Source organism: Arachis stenosperma, chromosome 5, assembly GCF_014773155.1.
Source record: "Arachis stenosperma cultivar V10309 chromosome 5, arast.V10309.gnm1.PFL2, whole genome shotgun sequence".
Lineage (NCBI taxonomy): Eukaryota > Viridiplantae > Streptophyta > Magnoliopsida > Fabales > Fabaceae > Arachis > Arachis stenosperma.
This window is the reverse complement of record NC_080381.1, coordinates 29,428,806-29,443,354: the sequence shown is the minus strand read 5'-3', so window position 1 is coordinate 29,443,354 and position 14,549 is coordinate 29,428,806. Positions and strand designations below refer to the sequence as shown.

Sequence of the window (14,549 nt, the reverse complement as noted above, 5' to 3'; positions counted from 1 at the left end):
CGAAGATATTGAAACACATTATTTATTCCATTTCAATGTCTTTTTATTGGAGAGGAATTGTGTCTCGCTAATAAGTTTACATCAAATGTTATATTGGGACATGTATTATTAGCAAGATACATTAGTACCCCCTATGAAACTAAGATATGGTGCTTCAGAACCAAGAGTTTCTTCATTTTTTTTCTTTTAGTCTGAATGAATCCTTCTTCATATCTAGTGATTTTACAATAATTGAGGTTCTTACTGGATGTAATTTATTCATATAAAATCTCTTTAGTATTTTCTCTGTGTAAGTCTTTTGATGAATAAATATTTCTTTTGTTACATATTTAATCTGAAGGCCGAGATAAAATTTGATTTTTCAAGATCTTTCATTTCAAACTCTTCTTTCAGAGCATTTATGATCATTGGGATATCTTCAGGAGAACTAATGATATTTAAATCATCAACATACATAGTAATTATAATGATTTCAGATGCAGATTTTCTTATATAAACACATGAATAAATATCATCATTTTTAAACCTTTTTTTATCAAATACTCTGTATGACAGTTATACCACATTCGTCCAAATTGCTTTAAACCATATAAAGACCTTTGCAATCTAACCGATTATAATCCTAGAGATTCTCTTTGGATGATTCATATATTTTTAGTCGTTTAGGAATTCTTATATAGATATCACAGTCTGATAACCCATATAGATAAGTTGTTACCACATCCGTTAGGTGCATATTTAGTTTAAGCTAATCAAATATCTCAAGGTAGTTGCATCAACTACAAGAGAGTAGGTCTCCTCATAGTCTGTACCAGGTCTTTGTGAGAAATCTTGTGCTACAAGTTAAGCTTTGTACATAAAATTTCATTATTCTCATTTCGTTTTCTCACAAATACCCATTTGTATCCAACAAGTTTCACACCCTCAGATGTTTAGACTACAGGTCCAAAGATTTTATGTTTTGGCAAGTGAGTCTAATTTATTTTTCATGGCTTCTTTTCATTTTTGTCAATCAACCCTTCATCGACATTCTTCGACGGTTTTTGGTTAAGGATCCTCATTTCATGCATGATATTTAGCGCTATATTATTTTCAAATATATTGTCGATAATTATTTTTCTTCAGTTCTATTTTTTTCCTTAAAGACATAGTTCATGGAGATCCCATCATTTTGATAATTTTCAAGTTCCTAATCATCTTTTGATGTTTTAATTATGTCATGACTTTGGACAACTGCAGGTGTTCCAACTATGTCTTAAACATTATTTGTCTCTTTACCAAAATTTGTCCATCATCTTTTACGAGAAATTTTACTTTTAGAATTGACTGGTACACGCTTTTGGTATTTATTTATACTATTGACCATTTGTCCAACAGGAACATAAATTTGAATTAGAGCATTTTCAACTGGTATATAGGATTTTGTTGTCCTTCTTGTATCAAAAAATGCATTAGGCAATTCATTTATAGTTTTTTATAAATGTATAATCTTTTGAACCTCTAATTCACATTCTCTTGATCGAAGATCCAAATGTATTAATGATGATGCATTCTAATTTAGCTATTTTGTCAGTTGTTTATTCTCTTCTCTTAATGTTGTAAACATTGTCTCATTGAAGTGACAATTTACAAATTGAGCTTTAAATATATATCCCGTTTGTATCTCTAAATACCTCACAATTAAAAAAATCATATCCAATATGTATTCCTAATTTTTTTGGGGTCCCATCTGGTGCGATTAGGTGGAGCAATGGGAACATGTATCACATATCCAAATATTCTCAAATGGGATATGTTTGGCTATTGGTCAAAAGCCAATTGTAAAGGAGAGAATTTGTGGTAACATGTTAACTTTAAATGGATAAGTGCTGCAACATGTAAAATAGCATGCCCACAAGTAGAAATTGAAAGGTTTTTTTCCTCATTAGTAAGGATCTAGCAACTCACTGGAGGCATTTAATAAGTGATTCTGCTAGCCCATTTTGTGTATGAACATGAGCTGTTAGATATTCAACACTTATACTAATGGCCATGCAATAAGCATCAAAGGTTTGAAAAGTAAATTCACATTTGAAAAGTAGTCTCACAAATGCCAAGTTGCGAGATAATAATAAGCACGCATGACACCATCTTGAAGATGCATCTATTAGAACTATAAAGTATCTAAAAAATTTACATGGTGGATGAATTGGTCCACATATATCACATTGAATCTGCTCAAGAAATTTAGAAAATTCAAATCCAATATTTGCTGATGATGGCTTTATAACCAGTTTTCACTGAAAACATGCAGTATAACATAACTCACTAGATTGAAAATTGTTATGGTTCTTTAATGAATACCCTTGCAAATTTTTAATGATCCTTTGCATCATTGTTGTTCTAGGGTGACCTAATCGGTCATGCCCAGGGACGGATCCTGAAATGTTATCATGGGGCCAATAAAATATATAATATTAAAAAAATATGTAAATAAATTATAATGTAAGATGCATTACAAAAATATACCGATAGAGAATATATATTTAAAGTACAAACAAAATATGCATACTTTTTACTAACGAAGTGGTACACGTCGATTCTTCATATCATAAAAGTCATCGATAATAGAATCGGTGTCAAATCTTTCAGCAATCTTCTTCTCAATGTAAATCAAAAGACAATTAGCAAGAAATTCATCTTCCATTTTATTTCTGAGTCTATTCTTCATAATATTCATAGTTAAAAAGATCTCTCAGTTGTAGTAGTTAAAACAGAGAGAGTTAATACCAAGCGAATCAAACGATCAATCAAAGGATATGTTAAAGACTTTTCTGTCTACGTTAATCCTTGACATAACTCCGAAATTGTGCACAAGTTAGTTAACTCAACATGATTAGGAACATGAAGTTCATAATGTTGATCTTGCATTCTAATGTGAAATTTTTCTTGGTCATTGAAGTCACCTGGATAAAATCGTTCTACTAATTCACATACTTTGTTGACACTGAAGAACTTATAATTATCTCTGGGATCTAAAGTTGAACTTAAAGTAAGCAACTCCACCATATTATCATTGAATCTTCGATTAAGCTATTGCAACTGTATCACAATTACAGCCAGAAATAAACTAACACGGTAATGATGCTCCACTAAAATTTGGTCAACAATTTTGCGAGTTCGGCCTCTTCTATGAATATGCAATGCATTCATATCAGGAACTTCAACTTCATGTTTCTCACAAAACAATATAACTTCTTTTATGAAAGCCTCCCAACTTGATTCTCTCATTCGTTGGATTAAAGTCTAGGTAGTAGAAACCAGAGTTAAAGAATTCAATATGTCTTGATTTTTTCGTTGCAAAGCTTGACAAAGATCTTGACTAACTTCCAAAATATTTCTCATCAAATTCAAAACTAAGACAAATTCAAGGATATGATAGCATCATAAGCAGCACTAGCATCACCACGAGTGGAGAAATTACCTTCTTCAGTGCTTTTTTCAAGAACTTCACAAGTAGCATCAAACATGCATAGCAAGCTACGTACAGAATTCAAATGAGACCCCATCTAGTATCTCCAGCTCTTTGCAAAGTACCAATTTGATTAAGTCCACTACCTGTCACAAGTTGATCATCGGCAATTAAGTTTGCAACATTATTTGCTTGAGTAACCCTTAACAGATCATAACGTTTAGGAGAAATAGTCACAACATTCATAATTAGTGTAAGTTTTGAAAAGAAGTGATGAACATAGCAAACTTCTTTGGCTACAGAAACGAGTGCTAATTGTAATCAATGAGCAAGACAGTGAATGTAATAAGCAAAAGGGCAATCTTTCAAAAATAGAGCTTGCAATCCATTCCATTCACCACGCATATTACTAGCTCCATCATACCCTTGTCCCCTAAGATTTTGAACATCAAGATTATGACGAGAAAGAACTGATGAAATTTCTGTTTTCAATGTCAAAGAATACGTATCAGAAACATGTATAAGATCAAAAAATCTTTCTTGACCACAACCGTGCTTGTCTACAAATCTCAAAATCACCGACATTTGTTCTCGCTTTGACTCATCTCTTGCTTCATCAATAATTATACAAAATTTAAAATCACCAATTTCTTCTCGAATTGTTGCACGCACTTTTCTAGCAAAGATATGTAATATATCTTTTTGAACACCGGGAGATATATATTGAGCATTTCCAAGAGAATTTTCAAGAACAACATTATTAACATTCTGATTACAGGAAGCCAAAAGCTTAATTAACTCAATAAAATTTCCCTTATTCAAAGATCCAGGACTTTCATCATTGCCTCTAAATGCACATGCTTGAAATGCAAGCCATCGAATACCATCAATAGATGTCTTCATCCTTAAGCGGTTATTTGCAATAGTTTCATCACTATGCCTTTCAAGAACTTTGTCTATATGCTTAGATTGAGCCATTAAATCATCACAAGATTTCATACATAAATTATGGGGAGAATTAGGAATAGAACCCTCGTGACATACAAATGCACAATTCACTCCATTGTTTACTTTCTTCCAATTACTAAATCCTAACTCTAAAAATGTATTTTTTCCATTATTGCAAGCACCATAAGGTTTACCAAACAAGTAGCAAGGCAAACAATAAGCAGCATCTTTTTCTGGTGAATATTCTAACCAACTTGAAAATTTCTTAAACCAAGAAGTTTGAAAATATCGACGGTGATTGTTATTACTAGAAGCTGGATAGCTAATATTTGTTGGTTGGTATGGCCCATCTATTATGTATGCTCTACGAATCTTATCATGTTCATTGACATTATACTGCCAAATTGGACGTCGCTTTCCTGGATCCCTTTCTAGTAAAGAGATATCAACATCTCTTTCTAATCTTGAAACTTTGGCTTTTTGTTGATGTGTATTTTGAGTAAGATTAGAGAGTTCACTTACCTGAATTTCTTGTAAAATAAGATTAGAGGGTTGACTTGTTTGAACTCCAACATCATCAGTAACTTTTCTCTTAAAAATTGCATCTATTTTACTTTACTTTCTCATCTAAAATATTCTAATTTCCTGTTACCTGAAAAAAATTTAAATAATTATATACTCACATGAATAAACAAAGTCTGAATATTTTTTATTAATTAAACATCAATAACAATATTTTTTTACTAAGTCATTCTCAATTTCACTAAAAATAAAAAATAAAAAAAAAGAGAGAATAAATCCTAAAAATAAATAAGCTATTTATCTATAATTTATGTGATTACAAAAAAGATAAAATTATATTATTTTATAGTCAAAAAATATGATTTATTAATTAATAATTTTATACAATTATATAAAAAATAAAAAGTAGAATGAGTAGAGTAGTGAATACCTTTGCTATGATTGAAGACCGAAGCGAGGCTGTGAGGGCGTGCAGCGTGCTCCAAGAGAAGAGAAGACCGAACGTTTCAAACTTTCAATGTCAAAAGAAACAGCATAAAAGAAAGAGAATGTCACACGTAGTGTTTATTATTTAAGAGTTTAAAAAAATTTAAAAACCATTATATTTTATTTAGGTTGGGCCTTAGTTTATACTACTATTTTTTTTTTGAAAAAGCTGGGGCCAGGCCTCTACTTGCTCCCCCATGTATCCGTCCCTGGTCATGTCAAATAGTAAATTCATTTGGGCTAATAAACTTCTGATTTACTATAACATATGATTCAATTGCACTAATATGTGTATAATATATACCAAAAAAAACATACACAATTTTTTCATTGTGACTTTTTTATTTGAATCACAACTCATAATATAGAAAAACTCATTGTTATCCTCATTTAATCTCTCAATATGATATCCATTCTTACAGATATATTTAAAACTCAACAAGTTCTTTTGAGACTTTGTATATAACAATGTATTATCTATAATGAGTTTTGTTCTTTTAGAAAATAAAATAATAGCTCTTCTAGAATCATCCATCATTTTAATTGTACTAATAATGATAGCAACACTTACCTCTTTATATACTAGGTTAGCAAAGTAAATTTTACTTTTAAAAGAGTAGTATATGTACTTGCACTATCCGTAAGACAAATATCTTTTACTCGTACCTTCAACATTTTTTTTACAAAAAAGAATAAATATGGAAAAATGGAATTCAAACGTATGATTTATCTTTAACATTAATTATCTTATGAAAGTCGTAACCCAATCTATATATATATATATATATACTTGCATACTTATTTTATTTATTGTACACATACTATAATAGCACAAATTTATTTATTGATCTTTTAAAACTTATATAGAAAGACAAATTTTAAAAGTAAATACATTATTCAAATATAAATAAGTAAAAACATACCTTAATATATCAAAAATCAAGCATAGAATAAGAAAAAAAATTATTTAACATTTTCATTATTAATCAAAAGATCAATATTTTTTTTACTATCTTTAAAGAGGTTAGACACATCATAATAAGTTGTGGTAGGAGCATTTTTTAAGATAAAATTAGTTTTTATTTTTTTATTCTCTTTTAAAGATGCTTAGTAAACTTTAACTAAGTACTTTGGTGTACGACAAATACATTACTAATTACCTTTACCACCACAACAATGACATTTTCTTTTATATTCTTATTATGCCCATTTTTCTTTTGTTTATTTTTTCACTTTTTTAGGATCTTTTATTATTAAAGAATCTTTTTTTCTTTCCTTTGTCATATTTGTTATCAAAATAGTGACGTTTATCATTTTTGGGATTATGTGTTACATTTTAGGAAATAGAGTAGAGTCAAAGAGGCGAGCTTTATGATTTTTCATGAGCAATTCATTATTCTGTTCTGCTATAAGAAGGCATGCAATTAATTCAAAATATTTTGCAAATCAATTCTGCTAGGTAGACAATGGAAAATCTGAACAACGTGAACAACGGGCCGTATTTCTGCCCCACAGAGGGTGAAAAAAAAAACGGTCCATCACAAATTACCCTCCAAAAATTATACTTTCATCTTTTACATTTTACCATCCACATTTTAACCCTTTTACCACTGTATACCTCTCCCCAAACCCTCATTGCACCGTCGGTCCCTCCCTCACCAACCAGCCTTAGCACCGCCACGCTTTTTTTATATCAAGTTGTCGGTTTAAAAGGAAAATAACCATCCACATACCTAATAAAGTGAACATCCATCAAATTTCATTAAATCTACTTAAATCCAATCCAAATTAAACATCCACTTTAAAATGAAAAATAACCATCCACATATGACATACCTAATAAAATGAACATCCTAAGATAATTTGACTACAATAGTACCTAAAGAAAAATGAAGAAAAAAGTAAGAAAAGTAAGAAGCGTTCCGAGCATGTTGAAGAGGGGGACGACGAATTTGACAAAGGCGAGCTGAGGATCAAAGGCAATCAACTTAAAGCAGAAATCAATGGCAACAAGATGCACCACAAGGTCATGAAAGTTAACGATTAACATGAGCTCCAATGCAATGAGGAAAACCACGAGCCTGGAAGAAGCCTCAGAAGATCCTCGTTCGTAAGAGGACAAATGGCGGCTTCAACGTGATGCTGCGGCGGCGTCGGTGTGAGGCTGCGGCGGCGTTAACACGTGCTTCTGTAGAACAGCGGCACGAGGTGAGGTTGCAGCGGCATCGGCACGAGCTGCGGGCTTCTACTGCGTCTGAATAGGGTGATGAGGAACGGCAGCATTCTGCTACGTCTGAACAGCTGTCTCCGACGACGACGGCAAGTTATAGTGGGTATTAGAGAGGGACTATGTGGACTATACCGCAGACGTCAGAACTGTAGTTACGATGGGATTAGGAGTAATCGTACGTAGTGTGAATGTGTTTAAATGCTAATTCTAATTTTTCAAATTTTAAATGTAACACCCTAACTACCAAAGCTCACGCTTCCAGCTGCGCAACTCTGATAGCTCGGACATTACGACGACACCTATACTATTTAATACTAAGATATGAACCTGTTTAAAACTTTAAACTGCAATACCGCTCCAAGAATACTTTTGCTATACAACGTACATCCATACATTCAAAACACTTACAACAACCCTCAAAGAGTATATATATATATATATATATATATATATATATATATATATATATATATATATATATATATATATATATATATATATATATATATATATATATACCTATCCCTCTTACAGAAAATCTCAAGATAAAGGCGAGGGTATAATAAACCATAATTTAAAACAATATAGAGTATCACAACAATAACTAAATAAACTCTTCGTGACTTCTGTGCCCATATCCTGAAAGGGAAAAAATGTGGGGGGTGAAAACATCATCCTCGAAAGGGTTCTCAGTAGAGGGTTTTTTGGAATTACTGTAATAGGATACTGGTGCATGGAATTGTGATCATCAACAATGGCTCCAAAGACTTGGTGCTCTCAAACATGAATCACACTTAGTCAACTCAAATTTTCGAAAATTATGAGAAAATTAAGGAAAAGATATTTTTTATTTTTGAATTTTTAATTATGAGAGAGAAAAACATAAAAATGACTCACAACATGAAAAGTATGAATCAAAACATATGGTGCATGCAAGAACACTATGAATGTCAAGATGAACACCAAGAACACTTTGAAGATCATGATGAACATCAAGAACATATTTTTTAAAAAAATTATGCAAAGAAAACATGCAAGACACCAAACTTAGAAATCTTTAATGTTTAGACACTATGAATGCAAAAATGCACATAAAAAATAATACAAAACACACAACAAGAAAACATCAAGATCAAACAAGAAGACTTACCAAGAACAACTTGAAGATCATGAAAAACACCATGAATGCATGAATTTTCGAAAAATGCAAGAAATATATATATTTTTTTAAACATGCAATTAACACCAAACTTAAAAATTGACTCAAGACTCGAACAAGAAACACAAAATTTTTTTGGTTTTTATGATTTTATAATTTTTTTTTATGATTTTTTTCGAAAATTATATTTTTGAAAAACGAAAATAAAGAAAAAATTTTTGAAAGAATTTTGAAAACTTTTTTTTTTGAAAAGAAAATAAAAAGAAAATTACCTAATCTGAGCAACAAGATGAACCGTTAGTTGTCCATACTCGAACAATCCCCAGCAACGGCGCCAATAACTTGGTGCACGGAATTGTGATCATCAACAATGGCTCCAAAGACTTGGTGCTCTCAATCATGAATCACACTTAGTCACGACTCCGCACAACTAACCAGCAAGTGTACTGGGTCGTCCAAGTAATAAACCTTACGTGAGTAAGGGTCGATCCCACAGAGATTGTTGGTATGAAGCAAGCTATGGTCACCTTGTAAATCTCAGTCAGGCGGATAATAATTGATTATTGAGTTTTCGAATAATAATAAATAATAAACAGAAAATAAAGATAGAGTTACTCATGTAATTCAATGGTGAGAATTTCAGATAAGTGTATGGAGGTGCTGTGTTCCTTCTGAATCTTTGTTTTCCTACTGCTTTCATCCAATCCTTCTTACTCCTTTCTATGGCAAGCTGTATGTAGGACATCACTGTTGTCAATGGCTACATCCCATCCTCTCAGTGAAAATGGTCCAAATGCTCTGTCACAGCACGGCTAATCATCTGTCGGTTCTCGATCATGTTGGAATATAATCCCTTGATTCTTTTGCATTTGTCATCACGCCCAGCAATCGCGAGTTTGAAGCTCGTCACAGTCATTCAATCCCGGAATCCTACTCGGAATACCATAGACAAGGTTAGACTTTTCGGATTCTCATGAATGCCGCCATCAATTCTAGCTTATACCACGAAGATTCTGATTAAGGAATCCAAGAGATATGCGCCCGGTCTAAGGTAGAACGGAAGTGGTTGTCAATCACGCGTTCATAGGTGAGAATGATGATGAGTGTCACGGATCATCACATTCATCATGTTGAAGTGCAACGAATATCTTAGAATAAGAATAAGTCGAATTGAATAGAAAATAGTAGTAATTGCATTGAAACTCGAGGTACAGCAGAGCTCCACACCCTTAATCTATGGTGTGCAGAAACTCCACCGTTGAAACTACATAAGTGATGAAGGTCCAGGCATGGCCGAGAGGCCAGTCCCCAATGTCTAAGATCGCATAAACTGATCAAAGATGTCTAATACAATAGTAAACTATCCTATTTATACTAGACTAGCTACTAGGGTTTACAGAAGTAAGTAATTGATGCATAAATCCACTTCCAGGGCTCACATGGTGTGTGCTTGGGCTGAGCTTGATCTATCCACGAGCTGAGGCTTCTCTTGGAGTTGAACGCCAAGTTGTAACGTGTTTTTGGCGTTCAACTCTGGTTCGTGACGTGTTTCTGGCGTTTGACTCCAGAATGCAGTATGAAACTGGCGTTGAGCGCCAGTTTACGTCATCTAATCTCGAACAAAGTATGGACTATTATATTTTGCTGGAAAGCTCTGGATGTCTACTTTCCAACGCCATTAAGAGCGCGCTATTTGGAGTTCTGTAGCTCCAGAAAATCCATTTTGAGTGCAGGGAGGTCAGATTCCAACAGCATCAGCGGTCCTTTGTCAGCCTCCTATCAGAGTTTTGCTCAGGTCCCTCAATTTCAGCCAGAAAATACTTGAAATCACAGAAAAACACACAAACTCATAGTAAAGTCTAGAAATGTGAATTTAGCTTAAAAACTAATGAAAACATCCCTAAAAGTAACTAGATCATACTAAAAACTACCTAAAAACAATGCCAAAAAGCGTATAAATTATCCGCTCATCAGATACGTGAAGATAAACCGTACCAGTGATTAATAACCATCTTATGCCTCTTTTCAAAAACAACGGTTTACAATAAAAGTAAAGTCGGAAATCTTTTCTAAAAGAGGAACCTTCAATTCAAAAAAAACTCAAAAAGCCTTTCAAAAAGGATTATCTATACTGAACCAGAATAGCCTTTCATATCTTTCCAAACCAGAAACACACAAAACCGAAACCAACCATCGATCCATCTCATTTCAACCACGGCCCTAGGCCCAAACAATCCAACCATCAACCTATCACCACAATCCAACAGAGTCCCAGATGTAAACACAGATAGGAAGTTCAAGCACAAACAAACAGTTACAGCAAGTAGAACAATTAGCAGTTAATCACAAAGGCAAACCACGTACAATATGCACACCCAAACAATGTCACATAGATGCATATGATGCAAGCCTGTCCTAATGGCTGATGATATCAATTGTCAGTTATATAGCCAACCCGACACGTCCTGGTAGTTAACCATGGGCAGAATAGGTTTGAGCTATAACCCCATTGCTACTACCCACTCAACCCAGAGCCAGTGGAATAACCACTACTGTAGCTACTATCCTGGAGCAAGTTGAATCACCACTACCACCGTTACTACCCAGGCGTCACAGTCTCTGACCTGGAGTAAGTGGGATGAACCACAACCCTTGCTACTACCCAGGTATCTCAAGCATATATTCATTCAGTCCCAGCCATGGATCAACGTCCATCTCAGCCATCCGCCTTAAATTCATAATTCATAGTCAGCCATACGGCCCATAACTCATTCGGCAATCAACCATAAATCAATATCATACACAGTCATTCCGGCTCACGGTTCAATCCAGAACCAGCCAATATTCATAATCATACACAGCCATTCTGGCCCATAACAAAACAGCACTTCCACCATTCAACATCATCAAATTCATAAAATCGGCACTTAAGCCATAAATCACTTTTCTCAAGCCATTTCACTTTGAAATCAAATTTCAACTCTTTTCAGCCTTGGCTTTAAAAATCTCATTTCTCGAATCATCTCAGGCTCATAAGCCAAATTTACTCAAAGTGAGTTCTTTTTTTTTTTAAAACAAAGCCACTCTCGGCATTCTCTTTCCAAAACTTCCAAAACCATAGCAAGTTAAGGATTTATTTGAAACATTCAAAATCATCCATCCAACAATGAGATTTCGTATCAAAAGTTTCTCGGCAGAGTCCCAAGTCTTTAGGGGAGAATAACATAACTCATTTCGCCAAAATTTATTCAAAATCATTAAAACCTCGGCTTTCTGATTTGAGTAATAAAATAGGATCTAAGCCAAACCGAGTCACGTAATCATTTGCTTCTTTCAAAGCCGTTTCCTTTACTTAGGCAAAACCAACTTCAACCCCCATGATAAATTCTAGAACGTTTCAACTGTTCAAAATTGTTTTAGTCTTGCAAGATTTCAAAATTCAAAGAGTACTTAAAACCTTTCTCACAACATTTCAAAATGAAACTTGTCAATAGACATTTAGGTTCTTTCAAATTCATTGAAACTCTTCTAATTGAAACCCTCAAGTCAAATTCAAAGGCAATACCCTTGTCACATTTAAAACAGCTTTAAAACATAAGTTTCATCTAAATAACTTTCTCCTGAAAGAGATATAATGCCTTTCTTAAAAAGCAAGACTAAATCACAATTTCCTCTTTAATAACTCATTTCAAAAGCATGAATCATCCTTTTCTTGATAATTCAAATAGAATAGTAGAAGTCTTTAACACATCATTTTTCCAGACAACATTTCAATAAAGACTCGGATTTTATAGAAATTTCGGTAGCACCTCCCCTAAAACTTGGACTTTTGCCACCCGGTTCGGGTCCCAACTAAACCGTTCCTCATTCCTTTTCAACAACTCAAAACCAGAAATCAATTCAAAAATAAGTTAAATCCAATAGTCGCCTCAGTGGCATATCTTAAGGAAACTATTTCAAAATCAACTCAATATCAACCGATTTAACTCATTTCCAAAGCTTTAAAGAATCGGTTCAGCAACAAATCATTTGTCCAAGACCAAGTCAATTAAAGTAAACCAGGTTGAATTCAAAAGTGCGTTCGACTTTTCACGTTATCAAAATAATTAACTCAATTCAAATCAATCCTCAACGGATCGAACTCAGATTTCAAATCTTTAAAGAATCAACTTCAAAACGTTACATTTCACAAAGCCGCACAACAATTCAGCCAAACAAACATCCATAACCATTCGAGACAATCAAATAATACATAAGGCAGATACAATCACCAAATACAAAATGTCTCACATCAGTATCCATATGTAATAATTTCAATACATAAAACATAGTTTTTGGAAAGTGCCCCTACCTCAAAATGCCAAAATCATAACCCAAACGCGTCACAGGGACCTCCTCTCTTAAACCGAAATCACCAACAACCGCAACGTCGGCTCCAAGCCACTCCCGCGGTAACCACAGCAACACTAATCGCGACACATAACAATAGAAACTCAATCTCATAGCAATTGATGCCGCAAAACCTTAGCGTATGATAATAGAACAGTAACTAGAGAGCTTTCAAATCGAAAATGCTTACCGAACAAAGAAGGAAAGGCTGAACCGAAACAATGGCGGCCTCCGAACCAGTTCGGCGGCAGCCACCTCAAGCGGCAGCGGCGACGACTTCCGATAACGAAAACCGTGACTGCACAACAACGTCATGACCATAAGACCCAGGAACAGGAAGGAATGAGAACCAACTGCAAAGACCCTTACCGGCGGTGGTTTCAGCAGCCAAGGCGGTTTTCTCCGGCAACCAGAACTCTGGTGACGAAGCAGCAGTGACATTTTCCGGTGGCAGAGGCTTACCGACGCACCCCGTGAGCGGCGACAAGGTTCCCAACAGTAGCAGGGCTTCACGGCAGCAGAGTAACCAGAAGCTCTGGCGGTGGTCCCGGTGGCCTCAGAACTCCAGTGACAACGGCGACTGGACGCAGCTCCTCCAGCCCGCGTCTTCCTCTCTCTCCCAGCGGCGCTCTGTCTCAGCCTTCCTCTCCGACGCGACACAGCGGTGATTGGCGCAGCTCGTGGCTCCACGGCGACTCCCTCTCTCTCCCGTCGTGTCGTCTCTCTCTCCTCAGGTCCTCCACCAACAGCGGCGCGAACATCAGCGACCACCGTGGCTGGGAGCAGCTCCTTCAACGGTGAGGAACAAGGACCCAACAGCGACTGCAATCGGCGGCTCTTCCCCCCTCCACGGCACTCTTCTCCATCTATCTCTCTCTGCTTCGTGAAGTGTTGGCGGAAGCTCGGCGGGACCGCGGCGGCGCGAGATTGACGGCGGTTCTAGGCCGGCAATAGCGCACGATGGAGGAGGCAACGGTGAGGCAACAGATGCGGCCGGTTGGATGACGGCGCAGTGAAGCTCCCTCCTTCCCTCAGCTCTCTCAGAAGTCCTCCCCTGTTTGTGTGTGTGTTTGCGTTTTGGGGGAGAAAGGGGTTGGAGGCTGCTGCTGTAGCTGCTGGGTTGTGGGTGACAAGGAACCGGGTCGGAGTCGGGTTATTGGATTAGGGTTTTCTTATTTTGAAAATTAGGATTATGGGTAAATTGGTAATTTCACATAAAATTGGGAATAATATAATTATTGAAACTCAATTAAATCCAACATTAATTATATATAGAAAATACTATTTGTCCTTTCAATTTTACAAATTATTTTTAATAAAATGTCCAAATCCAAAATTAGAAATAATATACTTAAATCCTTTAT

General features: G+C 35.1%; 1 protein-coding gene across 13 annotated transcripts; it reads right to left on the bottom strand.

Annotated features, from left to right (window-relative positions):
• Window positions 1-1,552: 1,552 nt before the first annotated feature.
• On the bottom strand, window positions 1,553-14,296 carry LOC130980915 (uncharacterized). Of its 13 annotated transcripts, XR_009086944.1 has the most exons (7): window positions 13,555-14,290; window positions 13,376-13,483; window positions 13,148-13,262; window positions 5,352-5,432; window positions 4,922-5,051; window positions 3,464-3,597; window positions 1,553-2,419 (listed from the first exon to the last, which is right to left on the bottom strand). XR_009086944.1 is itself a non-coding variant. In XM_057904558.1 (2 exons), exon 2 carries the CDS (start codon window positions 4,448-4,450, stop codon window positions 3,773-3,775), a length of 678 nt encoding a protein of 225 aa, XP_057760541.1. In that variant the 5' UTR covers window positions 4,451-5,051; window positions 5,352-5,855; the 3' UTR covers window positions 2,441-3,772. The 13 variants fall into 13 exon arrangements, 1 of the variants encoding a protein (XP_057760541.1); XR_009086939.1 differs by having other exon boundaries at window positions 3,464-5,051; window positions 13,555-14,296; XR_009086940.1 differs by lacking the exon at window positions 4,922-5,051 and having other exon boundaries at window positions 13,555-14,286.
• Window positions 14,297-14,549: the final 253 nt, after the last annotated feature.